We start from the raw sequence: 15,792 nt of genomic DNA, 5'->3' as shown, positions 1-15,792 counted from the left end.
TATCCAAACCCACCCTTGACTTCCTTGGGGTGACTAGTCAGTGACACAATGGCAGGATGGGCATAGGATAGACATTTCCATTCTGAAAGGGAGAAAATGGAACGAATAAAGGACCTCTGGTCTAAAGAAAGGTCTCACCACAGCAGGGTAAGTCCATTAGGTTTCAAGGCCTGAGAATAATGTTCTAGGGCTTGATTCGCCCTCTGGCTCCAGGGAGGCTCTACCCTCTGGGCTTGTCTCTCTGGCCTCTGCATCCGCAGCTCTACCCTCAGTCATTGTTCCTTTGTCTTGAAGGGTAGCACATGTTTGTAGCTGACTAGTTCTATCGCCCTTTGTCTTGCAGTGGAATCCTGGAAGTCTGACAGCCATTCTCCATTTCATCCTGTCTCTGGCCCGTCGGTCCACATAGGCAGTGTTTCTCTGGGATAATAGTCTCAAAAGTCTCGTCGTTTTCTGTGTCTGTCAAGAGGGTCCACACGTCACATAGAAGGGAGTTTCACAGATCCTTCTTGGATAACCTCACTTCTACTCCAGGCTTCTGCTCAGATAGTTGACTAGATCCGTGAAAAACACAGCTGACCTCTTCAGCAGAGGTTTGTCTAGCCGCACCCTTGGCCCTGTTTCAGAGCTGCACATTCTAGATCATTAATTGCTGGTTCCTTTTTCCGCATGTTGATCTCCAATGGTGTAATAATTATTAATGACTTTCGGTGTATAAAACTATAAATATTCCATCTAGTTTGCCCAGAAGCAGAGTGGAAGAAGTGAAGTTCTCTTGGGTATACCTATAAGACACCACGGGAAGCTGAAAATTCATCATGGACACTTTGGGTAAAGTAAGTACTGCCTTTAAATTATATCTACATCGACTTCAATAGTTTCACCAGAAGCGCACATTGAAAGAAAGTCAGGACATCATTTCTCCAATCAGATTCTCATGGAATGTGACGACAATATCCAGTGTTTTCCCACCTGTGGAAACTCATGGACACTGAGTCCCACTGCGGGGAAAATAAATGGCTAGAAATTTCTTGGGTGATATTAGCTCAAGTGCCAATCTTTAAAAAAATAAATAAATAGAATAAAAGTATGATTACAAAGCATTTTGAAGTCCTGGGAAAGTGCTTATGAGCAAGTAAATGGTAAATGTTCAACATATGGTGGCAGTTATTAGCAAAAAAGCTAATACAAAATTGCTTATATGACATGATCTTAATTATACAAAAATAATTTTAAGAGACTAGAAGAAAATATGCTAAAATTTAAGCAGCTTGTGTCTGAACGTGCAATGATCCCTGTTCTGTTTCTTTATGATGGTTGCGTTTTTACAAATTATAACAAATAAGCATTATTTGTAGGATCAGAATAAAAGTTAAACGTTATCACCAAATGATGTCATTTTATTTTCCCTGTGTCAACAGACAATCACATGCTGGGCAGCCATTGCCTGGGAAAGAAATTCTCCTCTTTCCATTGAAGAAGTGCAGCTTGAGCCACCAAAGGCTGGGGAAGTTCGTATTAAGGTAAATTGGACTCTTTTCACCTTTACTATTGAAGGCAAATGAAAGGAAATCCTGTTTCACTTTGTATATAAAACACATATAATTTACATTTTTGGTCTATCTACTTTTCTTAGTAAAAGAAGAATTTTTAAAACTGAGATAAATGAATAGAGTTAATGAATGTTTGCAATAGTCTTAACAATTGTAAAATATTGATAGTTCACTTACCTGCTATCATCTTTATTTCTTTTGCTGAGGAAGATTTGCCCTGAGCTAACATCTGTGCCAATCTTCCTCTATTTTGTTTGTGGGTCACCGCCCCAGCATGGCCACTGACTGACGAGTGGTGTAGGTCAGCACCCGGGAACAGAACCTGGGCCGCTGAAGCAGAGCCCACCACACTTAACCACTAGGCCATGGGGCCAGCCCTATAATTATTTTTTAATTATTGAAATTTTTACTCAAATTATATGACATCATATGCCTATATACTTCACAATGTGACTTAAAAGGAGTTTTAAGTGTTAAGGTCTCTTCATTTTTGAGGGGAAGAGGACAAGGGAAGCATTTCCCTATACTTCAGTGATACAAAGTTGGTGTTAACAAACACATGCGCAGTGACCAACACACTAATTATGTGTGTCTATCACTTTGTGCTCGTACATTGAAATAACCTCAGAATTTGTTTGAAAACGTGGACCATGTGGTAAATTTCGGTTTCCAGGAGTGAGCAACTAGGATCCATGATGGCCTTTAAGGTGATTTGAAAGAGTTAACAATGAATTCTTGAACAGAGCTCAGACCAGCGCTGGGGAAACACTGACCTCTCAAAGGCCCTTGCCACTTTCAAATCAATCTCTCAATCAATGTGTCTCGAAGTTTACAAAATCACTAAATATGCAAGGTTAAGAGTATATTGCTTAGCATCTTACTAAACATTAAATTTCCCTATCTCCTAATTTAAGACCAGGACATTCAACACTTGATTTGGTGAATGCAATGAATACTGAAGTATCTAGTCTATAAGTATCTAATCAAAGCAGCAGGCATAGGAAGACGGTTAGAAGATTAACAGAGAAAAGGCATGAACACAGTTGGAAAGATGCCAGAGGGAAAAGACAATGGAGGGGAAGAGGGGAGTAGACAAAGATGGGTGCCCAGTGAAAGACAAAGCAGGAGAATATGGGAACTAACACTAGATAAACATCAACTCCACGTCTGGTGTCACGCTAAGGACTTTGTTCCACCAAGGAGAGAAGGGAAAGAGCAAAGTGACAAGATCGTACACAAAGGAAGGAGTCTAGTAACTGAGTGCTATTCAGAAGCTGTATTTTCCTATTTATCATCCATCCAAACAGCATTTAACTAGTGCTTGTGTGTACGGGGTCACCATCTGATGAAATGCTTACTAGTTAATTAGCCAATAGTCTCTGTTCTGATACTGATATGTTTCTTAACTATAAAGGTTACACCCTAAACAACAAATGCAGAACAGCCCCCAAGGGGGAAGCTCAGCAGCCAGGACCTGAGCAACCTCACCCCGAGCCCTGGACAATCGAGGTTCAGGGCTGGGTCTGCCCCCAAGGACAGACGGCCCCCCTCGAGCTTACACTATGGAGGCTTCTCACAGAGTTGCACGTTCTTGTTTGGTGTGTAGGACAAAACTAGTGAGATTCTAGCCTGCTGTCTACCTAAAATAACTTTTCCAGCCTTCAATAACGCCTTGAAGCCTTTTTAGGGCTGTGGGAACCAAAAGCAAAGCATACTTCTCGCCAGCATATCTTCTCGCCCACTTGCCACGATCACACCACGGGTGTTCCCAGGGTTCCAGCAGTAAAATGCTGGCTCCCCCACTGCAGATACTGGGAAACTGGTCAGTATGTTCGAACGTAGGCTTTTCTGGCCATATTCCAGGCAGAGCAATGATGCAGGGCCTATGGGACGTGAAATGCTTCCTTTTTATGATCAGTGGAATTCGGTGGGGCCTATCCACAGACACAAAAACTGAAGCCATGAACTAAGATGTTTTAAAGCTTCTCAACATCAGTTCAACTTTGCAATGGATAGTTTCCTTAATTTAAACTCATATTCCACTATTAACTTAAGGAATGTTTTCAATGTGCAAGTTTAAAATTTCAAAAATCTATTTCCTAGAGCAGTGGAGAAACGCTCCACTATGTTGGGCCTAAAATTCAGTGTTTCTCAATGGTGGTCTGTTGACATGTGGTCAAAAAGTTCTTCGCTGTAATTGAGTGGCCCTCACATTGCAAAACTGCTTGGTGACAGGTTGCACAGAGTAGATGTCAAAGGAGCTAAGTTTATTTCCAGGTCTGAGCGTGCGTCCTGTGACTTTGGGCAAGTCATTCTAAATCTTGGACTCTCCCTTTCCTCATCTCTAAGTTGGGGGTGATAAGATTTGCCCTGTATTCCTCTGTGTTGTAATAGGAATCCAGTGAGATAATTCATGTTAAAAAAGGTTTTTTAAGGGGCCAGCCCTGCGGCCTGGTGTTTAAGTTTGGTGTGCTCTGCTTCAGAGGCCTGGGTTCAGTTCCCAGGCACAGATCTACACGACTCATTGGTAGGCATGCTGTGGTGGTGACCCACATGTGAAATAGAGGAAGATTGGCACAGATGTTAGCTCAGGGTGAATCTTCTTCAGGCAAAAAAAGAAAAAGATTTTTAATGTTCAGTATCAGATAAACGACAAAGAAAACTTCCAAAGCAATTGATCCTTGGTCACTTAATTCCTATGCAGATGACATCTTCAGGGATATGTGGTTCTGATAATCACATACTGAAAGGATCACTCCCGGGGAACTTTCCTTTAATCCCAGGCCATGAAGGAGCTGGAATTGTGGAGAGTATTGGTGGAGGAGTAAGCTCAGTGAAACCAGGTAGGAAATGGGGCCACAAAACCAAACAGTCTGCCCAAGAGCTTCCCTTGCACAGAGGATGAACTTAAAATGCAGGAACATGTTTACAGGAGAAATAAAATGGTTTGCCTCCAGCTTCTTCTAACTCATCACGTATCATGGTATTAAATGTGTCCAGGGATTCCAAGAGTTGCACAGTTTCCCTGCTGTCATCTGGAGCAACCCAGAGGGGCAGTGGCTGAGCCAAGCGTCTATCCATAGCCAAAGGAGAGCTGAGGTAGGACCAGTGTCCTTCTAACAGATTGAAAGCCCCTTAGGGGCAGGAACTGCTGCTTATATATGTTTGTGTCCCCCACATGCTTAGCACAGTGCCTGTCCCACGGTTAGAAGGCACTGAATGTTTGACAAGTGAATGCAGGTTCTAATCAACTAGAACATAGGACTTCAATTTTCATTGACAGGAGGATAGCTACATTTCAAAGAATCAAAGTAGCAAGTACATGCTCTTCCCCAGGCATTTCAACAAGGATCTTGGCATGGCTGTTGTCAGCGTGTCTGAAATGCTCAGAGTGGGTAAGAGCAATCACGCAGATCAAGACAGCCCAGAAGCTCGCAGTTTGGAGCCAGGCACACGCAAAGAGCTGTAAGCAAGTGCATGGTCAGGACATGCACGAAGCCGTCAGCAGGGTGCTCATTCAGCGAGTGGCTCTGGAGCGCCTGCCGTGCGGCGGACATTAGGCATAGTGGGAGGGACCGAAGTCAAAAGGCACGGTCTCCACATCTCCGAGAACGTGATACGAATAGGAAGGACAGAACCTCTACGCTCTCTTTGACTAGAAAAACCCCAGTGGAAGTTTTGTGGAAAATGCTGAGCGTTTGAAGGGAAAGGACAAGAGAGCAGAACTTCTCCTGAGCTTGAGATCCAGTACCTTTGGAAATTTTTAGGGCCACTGGAGCTAGGATATGCCTTATCTAAACTTAGGAGAGATTTCTAATGCCATCTAAGCCCTGCAAGAGGCCAAAGGCAATTCGATTGTGTGTTATAAAAATTTGTAAGGATCAAGATAAAGACAACGTTGTAGGCCTCTCACCAGGCCTTTGTAAGTCTGTGATGACCGTGTCGATTAGTTATCTTCACCCTAGAGCCCAGGAGGGCCAGCTAATGACCAGATACAAACATACTCAACATCCTCTCCAGAACTCTGACACCTAAACCCACCCTCTGTTGTAGGTGTTCCAGAAGCAGCCTCACTCTGCAGGGAGAGCGATTCCTTTTATTCTGTGAAGTCTGCCCATCTTAGAACTTAGACTCACTGGAGAGAGCATGCCAGAGGCCTGCTGCGGGTCAGCGTGCCATCCCAGGGTGGGAGCTCAGTGAACGAGCCATCCTGCTATCTAGCCGGGCCACCTTAGGAGGCTAACAGCCACTGTGGGAATTTAAACCCTTCAAATGGCAAACAAAAGGGTCAAGCCAGAGACCTCGCTAGGGTTCATGCCTGGTTTTATTATTCACTTTTCAGAGTCAGCGGAAGCAGACCTCCAATGATCCACCCAGCAGGGAATCTTGCCACATTTTCACCCTTCGCCCAAAGAAAAATGGAATTTCTGAAACCTTGTTATATGGCTTCTCCTTCACAACAACCATGGGCAATATTATACTGGCTGCCGTAATCTGTCCACAGCAAGCTTTCTAGCCATCCTATGAATTCTTCATAAACATGCTATTGTGTTTCTGTTCCAATATTATATTAAACTAATGAGCACATTATTTTTTTCCATATGTAGGAGACAAAGTCCTCACACTCGTTGTTCCACAGTGTAGAGAATGCAATTCCTGCTTGGCCCCCAAGGGAAACTTCTGTGAGAAGCAAGAGTGAGTAGATTTGCCCCTGACTCTCATTAAATCGCTTATGTCGGGCAAGCATCGCTCGGCAGCTAAGAGTGCTCACTTTTCTCTTTACAACTGCACGCATCTGTGCCGTTGCCTGTGCCTGCATCTGTGTCACCGCGGAATAGCATTCTACCTTCTTCTGGATTGATGCTGGATGGGACTAGCAGATTTACCTGCAAAGGACAAAAGATTTATCAAGCTTTCCGCACAGGCACGTTCACTGAATACACTGTTGTGCCTGAGATTGCAGTGGCCAAAATCGATGACGCTGCTCCGATGGATAAAGTTTGTCTCCTAAGCTGTGGGATGCCTACAGGCTATGGGGCTGCTGTTCACTCGGCCAAGGTGAGAGAGCTGTCTGTGTGTTGGTGTGCGCCATAGAGATTTGCCTGCAAAACATCCAAACTAGGTCAGATCAGGCCAGATGTTTCAACCGGTGTATAGTTTCAAAAGGCTCAATGGTGCAGTTGATTTGTTTATTTTCCTAGTTACACATGTGTCCTGTCCAGGTGTGGTTCCTAATACAAACATGTCTTGTGGACTTGCAGGTCACCCCGGCTCCACCTGTGTGGTCTTTGAACTTGGAGGAATCGGCTCGGCCATCGTCATGGCCTGCAAAGCCTCTGGTGCCTCTAGGATCATCGGGGTTGACATCAATGAGGGGAAATTTCCCCGGGCAAGAGCGCTGGGCGTCACTGACTGTCTCAACCCTCGGAAGCTCAAGGAGCCCGTCCAGCAGGTGGTGGTGGAAATGACGGGCTTTGGTGTCGACTTTGCTTTTGAGGCCATCGGACTCGTTGAGACCATGGTGTGTGGGCTTGGGGCACGGTGAGTAGATGCTTAATGGGTGGGCACACGTTCAATATTCTCATGTAGGTAAGTATAAACTCTCCTGAATATACCTTTTGGAACTGAGGGCCCCAAATCTAAAAAGAGAATGTAAATTCCTTCGACAGCATTCATTTTAAAAGGAAACGCCGTATACACTTAAAGATATGTCATTATAGTAAACAACGTTAAAACATGCTAAAGGCCACAATAGCAGTATTCCCTTTTCTTTATTCCTAGCTCTTTCTTCATCTGTGCTTTTATATTTAAGTACGAACATTGTTTACTTTACATATGATAGGTACGTGTGTCCTGTATCAAAACCATCAATTCATTTGAGAAATGAGCTCCAATGCACCAATGTGTTAAGTTCTAGGGATGCAAGAATGAGTAAATAGGCACCGTATTTGTGGATTTTCCGGTTTAGAAGAGAGAAGGTAGGCATTCACCACATTTCAGGGTGTGCCTAATGGACTCTGCTGAAGAACAAAGTAGAAGGAGTGACAGGTAACAGGAAAGAGACAAACAAGGCACAATGGAGGCAAGGGGCAAGACACACACATATATATATATTTGTTTTGTTTTGTTTTAATAGAAATGAGCAGGACAGAGAGTCGTGGAAAGCGAGAGAGTCAGGCGAAGAATACAGTGTGTGGCCTTCGAGACAGCAGGAAATTTTATTTAGTAAACACGTGGCACTTGCCATGTGCCAGATAGTTTTCTAATGTTTTAAGAATGATAAATCGCTTAATCCTCATAACAACTCTATGAAGTAGGCAGCATTCCTCTTCTTACGAATGAGGAAACTGAGGCATAGGGAGTTGAGTAACTTGCCTGAGGTCACACGGCTAACAGTCTGTGCTCTCTACCACTACACTCTACTGGTTCTCTGATGAGATCCCGTCACTGGTGGGGTGGAAGCAGAGGTTGAAGCAGCCTCAGCGCAGGGAGGGGTTCGAAACTAGGAGCTCCATGACTCGCTCCAGCTGTGGCGGGAGCTGTTGGGATGCATGTGAATGTGCTCATGGTCGATGTTCTGCTTCTCAGATTGCTGCTTGGAATCCTGCCACCTGAGCTACGGTGTCTGTCAGATCATTGGGTTGGCTCCATCCAATTCACAGCTTTCTCTTGAAGCACTGATGGTTGTCTCTGGGCGGACACTGAAGAGCGTGTGTTTGGGAGGTAGGTCAGCGAACAGAAGCGATCGGTTGGCTTCTCTTGTGAAAGTTTTTGCCAATTTGTGGAAACATAGAGGTCAGAATTCCTCTCCTTGGGGAACAGCTCCAATGGTTGAAGCCTCCAAAGACTGCTCCTCCGACGAATGGGCACATTTTATAAAGCAATGTTAGTTAATTTCATTAAATGGGTTTTTTAAGTTTAAATAAAATTTTTACCTTCTGCAAAATAGTTTTTGGTTTGTTCCAGCATTTGGAATAATTCAGTCAGCTTCGGTTCTGCACTGGTGGGTCAAAGCTTAGTGTACAATTTCAACAGCAGTACCTTTTGGGTGATGATATGCACCAGCCTGGTGTGTCAGCACTGGTTTTTGTCTTCCCAGAGAAGCCCTTGTGTCTGAGAAATATCAACCAACAGCTTTAGTAAATTAACGTTCCCATCTCTGCCCACTCTTCCGATGGTAACTTCTCAGGCCATCTCTGTGTGTTTGAACAGAGAGACAGTTCTACAATGGTAAGCCCAGGAGATGGGTGGGAGACTCCTAGTTTAAAGGGCCATGTTGCAACTCAGTAATGTGTGAATATTGACCCCATTTTTCTCCAAAGGAGTTCCAGGTAACAGAACTGTCTGTAGCAGCCACACTTAGCAACAGCAGTCATTGGCTTCTGATGTACAAATGAATTATCTTTCATGTTCAACGGCAATTTTTCATAGGAATACTTTCTGCATCTCCATGACGTATTTGATTTTTTTTTTTGATTTGGTATTTCTCAAATCTCATTACAATGGCCTTTTTGTTTTGCAGGTTATAAAACCAGAGACTGTATTCCCCAACTAGTGACTGATTAGCTGCAAAATAAAATTAACATAGATCCATTAATAACACATCAGCTGCCTTTTGACCAGCTCCACAAAGCTTTCAAGTTGTACCATGCTGGAAAAAGATGAGTGTTTTATTTGATGATCTGTACCCTGAACTCACAGAGAAAATGACTCCTTAAGCATTTCCCAGTGGTTTTGTGAGAAAGACATGGCTACTTGGACCTTCAATATCTTCCGCCCTGTCCACCTTATTCCCTGCTGTCGCCAGGATGAGAAAGAGTCTTCCCTGCAGGCCCCTCTTTGGGAAAGAGCCACATCAACCTGTTTCGGAGAAATGTTTAAGAAGTCAGTATAGCGCTAAGAACTACTCTACCCCACATGAGCCATTATGTCTTCTTTTCCTGGTTAGAGAAATGGTCCAGAATAAATGAGTTCACGTCACTGGAGTCATGAAACCTTGAAAGAAATCTCACAGGCAGAGGTTTAGGCTCCATGCAGGGCAGAAGTTCTTTCTAGATCAATTCTGACAGACGGGCAGATGCTTCAGCCAGCACACGGCAGGGATGGAGCGTCCACTCGATGTGTTCGTTCACTCCTTCAATGTGTATTTGGCGATGGTGCACTGTTTGCCAGGACCATCCTAAGTGCTGGAGACAGTGGAGAATAAGCAACAAGCAGTAAACAAAGAATTACTCCTGAAAGGAATACTTTGATTTTCTCAGTCGGATCCCAAGCACGTCACCCTTTCATATTCTCTCCCCCAACTCTATCTACATCCTTTGCTTGTTTAGTGATTTTTTTGACATTTTAAATCTGTCTTTAAATATACCCTGCTATCCCCTGTCGATTTTTACCTTACATGTAAGGCCATTTAAATCAGGAATTAAGAGCCAGGAAAACGCATCTGAAATTTTAGAAACAGATCATGGAGGGTGGGGACAGGGGATCTAGCAGGCAGTAGACACATTGCAAAAGGAAAGGAACCAAGGAACCCATGTTTTCTCCCATAATCAGACATGGGGCTACATTCTTGGGCTGACAGAAGCTGATCCAAAGCTATCACAGAAGGTTTGAAAGTCTCTGTGATCATGCAGCCAGAGGGAATGGTGCTCAAAGCTGACGCCTTCCTCTCACAGCTGATGTTGGGTCCTACTTTCACGAGTCAATATGGTGAAATTTTGTGTGGGTGAACTAGGGTGAACGTGGAGCTGGCGGTGGAGATAGGTAGGCAGTGCAGTCTCTCAGGATACGGTGCATAATTGCTTTGCTGAAATCACTGTTTCTCAAGCAATTCAATCATTTCCTTATTGCACTTTTATGTTTCAGCATCCGCTGTGTTCTGCTCTTCTGAGATTCCACAGGATAAAAGGGGCAAGGGCATCCTTGGGGACTTCCTTCCTTTCCTGTTTCACCTTCCTGATTGTTCCAGTGCAGTGGAAAGAGGAGCAACAGAGATGGGAATACAGCAAGATGCTGCAAAATGAAATTTTTATCTTGAATGTAATTATAACAAAATAACTTCTCAGAGAACAGTTCTTGTATGATTCATTCTGTGACATTCAAAAGAGAAATGATGGGGATTAATTGATGATATTCTTGTTACAACCATCAACCCAACTGATTTCTGTCGTGAGTCCAGGAAAGTCGTCACTGAGTTACCCCCTTGTTCCCATCCTCAAGGTACCTTCATAATATACAAATTTCTCTGTACCTTAGATGCCTCTCTAGGGTTTACGTGATGATTTTGCTGCTTGTACAACACGCCAGGGGCTCATAAATCTTTGGAAAGCTATCTCAGGACACAGCCACTTTCTATCCTAAGGTCTTCATACCATCCTATGCTTCTACCCATTAAATGTTGAGGCATGGTTCCCATCTACTTTCCAACACGAACACATTTGGGAAATCTTGCCACCTCCACCCCTAGGGAGCACCTATAGGACCCTCTCAGAGGAACTCATCCATATTGACAACCCCATAACTTCCTTTTCAAATCTTCTCTTTTCACCAAACCAGTATAAACAATTCCTCGTTGGGGTTGGGAGAGTGGGAGAAGAGGGAAAAACTTAGCTCCTCTTATCCTGCTTTTCTTCTCCTACTTTTCATGTGTCCTTGAGTCATTTCCATTCCCCTAATCCTTCAGCTTTTGAAACAGAAAAGCCAGTGGAGAAGTCCTTTGACTATTCTCTTTCAAGTGCAATATTCCTTCCTGAGATCTGAGCCCAGAAAGGCCAGTTCACTTAATGGGGGAAAGTCCAAGAATTAAAGAAAACACATGAAAATTTTTTAAAAGTGTGTAATTCAAATATGATCCTGCCATTCTAGCTCTGTCATCATAACAAGCCCTTCCTTCTATGAGTACCAACTGCCACATTGTAAAATGGGGAAAATAAGAGCAAGGATGTACGATGATTTTTAAGACTGGAGATCACATGTATAAATGTAGAAATAAAAGAGAAAATCTCTAAAACTTTCAAGGAATAACATAATTGGGATTTAAAGAGAGGAAAAAGATAAGGCAAAGGACATTTTAAAATAAGAAATTAAAACTAAAGATTAATGGTAGAATTAAAACATTTTAGGGGTCGGCCTGGTGGCATAGTTGTTAGGTTGGCACTCTGCCTTCGCTCACAGGTTGTGATCCCAGGCACAGACCCACACACTGCTCATCAGGGTATGCTGTGGTGGCGTCCCACATGCAAAATCGAGGAAGATTGGCACAGATTTTAGCTCAGGGACACTCTTCTTCAACAAAAAGTAAAAAATAAAACATTTTAAAGAATAAAAAGACAAGTAAGACTAGGAGGAATTAAGTTCCAAAAGAATAAAATGATAACTATTTGAAATAAAGTATAAAAGCTATGAAAGTGACCTAAAATCATGAGAAAGAAAACAGTAATACAATGCATTCTTAAGAACACACAAATAGAACAAGAAAAGATTCCAGCAGCAGAGATGCATCTTTATCAGGAGTTTGAGGTTGGAAATGCCGAGTCACCAAGGACCATTTCCCAAGCTGGAGGACCTTGTGCTTGTGGAGAAGCTCTGGAAGCAAACACCGGAAACCCACAGCAGGGCCAGGAGCAGGAAGCACTTAGGCAGGGTGGTCCCTTGGCCTTCTCTGAGAGCCTCATGACCCCAGACAGGACTAGAGAGCCATCAAGTTGAGCCTATTGTCCCCAAGTTATGCAGATCCCCTGTGGACTTCAACAGAGACGCACATCCTTGGCTTGAGACAAGTGGGTGAATGGGACATGGGGAGGGGGGGAGAAGTTGCATTCACTACACTCCCTTCACTCAAAATTGAACGCCAGACAAATTTAAAGCTTAGACGTGAAAATTAAATGGTAAAAGTACTAAGTTATGGTAAAGGTAAATTCTTTTACAACAGTAGGGTACAGAAGGCTATTCTCAGCTTGACACTGAAGGTAGAAACCATGAAGAGAAAGCTTAAATATTTGACCACGAAAAAATTAAAACTTTGGTTTAGAGGGAAAGGTCATAAATGAAGCAAAAGATACAGGAAAAAGTGGGAGGAATTATCTGTGACATATGTAACAAATATTCATGTTATATAAGAAATCTTGATGCATAAATATTACTTATAAATAATTTAAAATGTGATAAATCTCCTAATAGAAAATTGAACAGAAGTCATTAATAAGTAATTTGCGAAATAAACAATACTAAGTAAAATAACGAGATAATTCGGTATATCAGGGTGGGAAAACATTAAATAAATGAGAACACTCAGTGTCTTAGCTCAGGCCGCCATAGCAAAATACCATAGACTGGGCGGCTTAAACAACAGAAATGTGTTTTCTCACCGTTCTGGAGGCTGGAAGTGCAAGACCAGGTGCCAGCATAGTCGGGCTCTGGGGAGAGCGCTCCTCCTGGTTTGTAGATGGCTGCCTTCTCACCTTGTCCTCACATGGCAGGGACGGAGACAGAGGGCAAGCTCTCTGGTGTCTCTTCTTGTCAGAGCACTAATCCCGTCACGGGGGCCCCACCCTCACGAGCTCATCTAAACTGAACTACATCCCAAAGGCCCCACCTTCAAATACCATCACATTGGGTTGAGGTTTCAACATGTGAAGTTGGAGGGACACAACCCAGTCCACAGCACTCAGTACATTTGAAGATGGAAAGAAACAGGAGCACTTTTGCTTCTATTTGGAGGCAATTTGCCATCATCTATCAAAAGTCTTCGGCATTCTCTAACCCAGCAAATTGTCTTCTAGCATTTTATCCTAAGGACATAGCCAAATACACGGATGTTTCCATTTAGTTCCATACATATTTTTGAGAACCTACTGTGTGCCATGCATGGCTCTACGTGTGTGGGATCAGCAGTTAACAGAACGCTCTGCTCCCAGCCCCCAACTCTCATGGGAGTTAAACAAGAAAGAGAGACTTTGGGTGAAACATTCAGTAACAAAACAGCCTGGGAAATCAGGGTCCTCCTGGAGCATGTAGCGATGCTGTGACCCAGTCTCGACGAGTCAGGAAAATTCCCAGGGGAAACGATCTCAGTGGAGTAGGAATTGCGCTGACAGTGAGCGGTTAGGACGAGTGTTCTATGGAGAAAGAGTAATGTGCAAATGCTCAGAGGCGAGAGAACGCATGGTAGACATGTGGAAGTAAAGCTCATTTTACTATGAACGTAGAGCACAGATTTGGAAGTGACGGCGGATGAGACTAGAGAAGTGTGAAGGCGGCAGACCTGAAGAAGCTTGTGTTACACATTTGTGCAAGAATAGTCACATAAACATGGTGAAAAATAGAAACAACCTACATTTCCAACAGTTGTGAATTAAGTAAATTATGATCTATCCACATAATGTTATACCACACAGCTTTCCACAATGATGAAATAGTCCTCCTTTTGCTCTGTAGAAAGAGATAAACAATATATCGTTAGGCTTAAAAACCAAAGTGGATATCTAAGGCAGTTTGCAAAGCAACACGTACGTTAGGACCTTGTTTTGTATCATAACTAAATGAAAACAAACAAACATATGAATCTGGGGGCCGGCCCCAGGCCGAGTGGTTCCGATTGCCCGCTCCACGCACGGCAGCCCGGGGTTCTCCTCATCGGCGAACTACATACAGCTATGTGCTGGGGCTTTGAGGAGGAAAAAGAAAAGAGGAAGATTGGCAACAGATTGGCTCCAGGCCACTCTTGCTCACCACAAAGTATCGCTTAAAGAAGTCTATATAAATCTGGGTGTCTTTGTGGCAGATGTTAGAGTGACTATCTCTGGCTAATGGAGGACAGTGATTTGTGAGAAGACGGTGAGGTGTTTTAAAACATCTTGATTAGAAATATCACGAAGAACTTTCTCCCACATAGCTGTCTCCCAGATATGGTAGATCCAGGTGGGCAGCACCTCTGAAGTGCTTCAGGTACAAACAGTCAAAGAATGGCTTAAAGACATTCAGCTGTTTTGCAAAGAGAGTATTTAGTTGTCTTTGCGGGAGTCAGTTGGTCAGAAGAAATAAGAGACAGAGGCAAAAATGAGACATAAATGACAGGGGAGAGAGGAGAAAAAACTCTGCAGAAAACCAAATCTGGGAGCAATGAATAGCATCTGCATATGGGAGGTAAACTGACTAGCAGGCAGCTAGCAGAGAGGTCGGTCTGCACAATCTTGTCCTTTTGAATAAGCTTACTTGGACTGTTAAAGAAAACAGTTTCAGTTGTTGACGAATTCTCCAGAAACACTGAGGGTTCAGCTGTGGAGCACATGCACCAGGTTGACGCTGTAATGTCTGTAGGTTTCCTTCCATCAGCGCTGCCCCATTAACCACGCCAGGTGTGCATCATTTCCCTCCTAAGAACTTCTCACCAGGTAGAGTCTACCCGCTGCAGCCATCTTGACAATATCCAGAGGAATACCTTAATTCAGAACTTTGTAAAATGAAGAAATGCATTGGTACATAAGGACTAGAATTGCCTTATGAAAAGAAAACAATCTGATTTCCTAAAACGTATGTTGTATAGTGGAACACAGATGCTATACTGTGAGATTTTGATGTACATTTCCAATTTCTCCTTCATGAGGAACTCAGGGCCATCCTAATCTAGGGCTGTAGGCTAGCCCAGACTTTTCATCTTTCTTCGGCATGCAGTTTCTGCCATATCTCTTCTTTGCCTGCCAAACATTTGCATGAAAATTGTTGCCTCCTCTTATTGGTCGTTTCCTCTGTGATTGACCTTTGGACAATTTTATAAAAGCAGATTCTTAGCTGTGTTTCTGCCACCCTCAGTATATCTGTTGTCTGCCTCATAGCTCTTAGGGTGGTTCTATTTCCAATACTGGCTTCAGATGACTCCAGTTATTTATTCGTGAAAACAGCAACTCTTCATCCAGTGACCTCATGTTCTATCCTCCCTAGGATAGTTGGATACGTTTTATATCTTGTTTGCTTTTGAAAATAAAAACAGATTAGGATCAGGCAATTTCCCTAGGATAAAGAATTATGAATTTCATGACATTTCTTATGTACCACCGTTAAACAGCTTTCTTGGATTTCAAGAAGTGAAAGAGCCCTGGGGCCATTATTTCTCCTGTGAGGTCACAGCACCACCACACTTTATTAGTGATGGTTATCCTTCAGGGCAGTCCTGAGCCTTTCCTCTCTGTATCTAACACAAAGTAAGTGCTCAGTAAACTTTGTTGAAAGAATAACGCAGAAA

The 15,792-nt window shown here is 43.2% G+C and overlaps 1 protein-coding gene across 1 annotated transcript; it reads left to right on the top strand.

Annotated features, from left to right (window-relative positions):
• Positions 1–696: 696 nt before the first annotated feature.
• Positions 697–9,218, top strand: LOC103567540 (alcohol dehydrogenase 1-like). Its single transcript, XM_070615317.1, is given in 8 exon segments — positions 697–836; positions 1,422–1,523; positions 4,258–4,396; positions 6,161–6,248; positions 6,392–6,630; positions 6,815–7,078; positions 8,142–8,276; positions 9,076–9,218. Coding segments are annotated over 8 exon segments (1,128 nt in total). The 5' UTR covers positions 697–818.
• The last annotated feature ends 6,574 nt before the right edge of the window (positions 9,219–15,792 follow it).

Source organism: Equus przewalskii, chromosome 3 (genome assembly GCF_037783145.1).
Source record: "Equus przewalskii isolate Varuska chromosome 3, EquPr2, whole genome shotgun sequence".
NCBI classification, from domain to species: Eukaryota; Metazoa; Chordata; class Mammalia; order Perissodactyla; family Equidae; genus Equus; species Equus przewalskii.
Note: the sequence above shows the minus strand (reverse complement) of the source record. Positions and strands in the feature narration are given on the sequence as shown.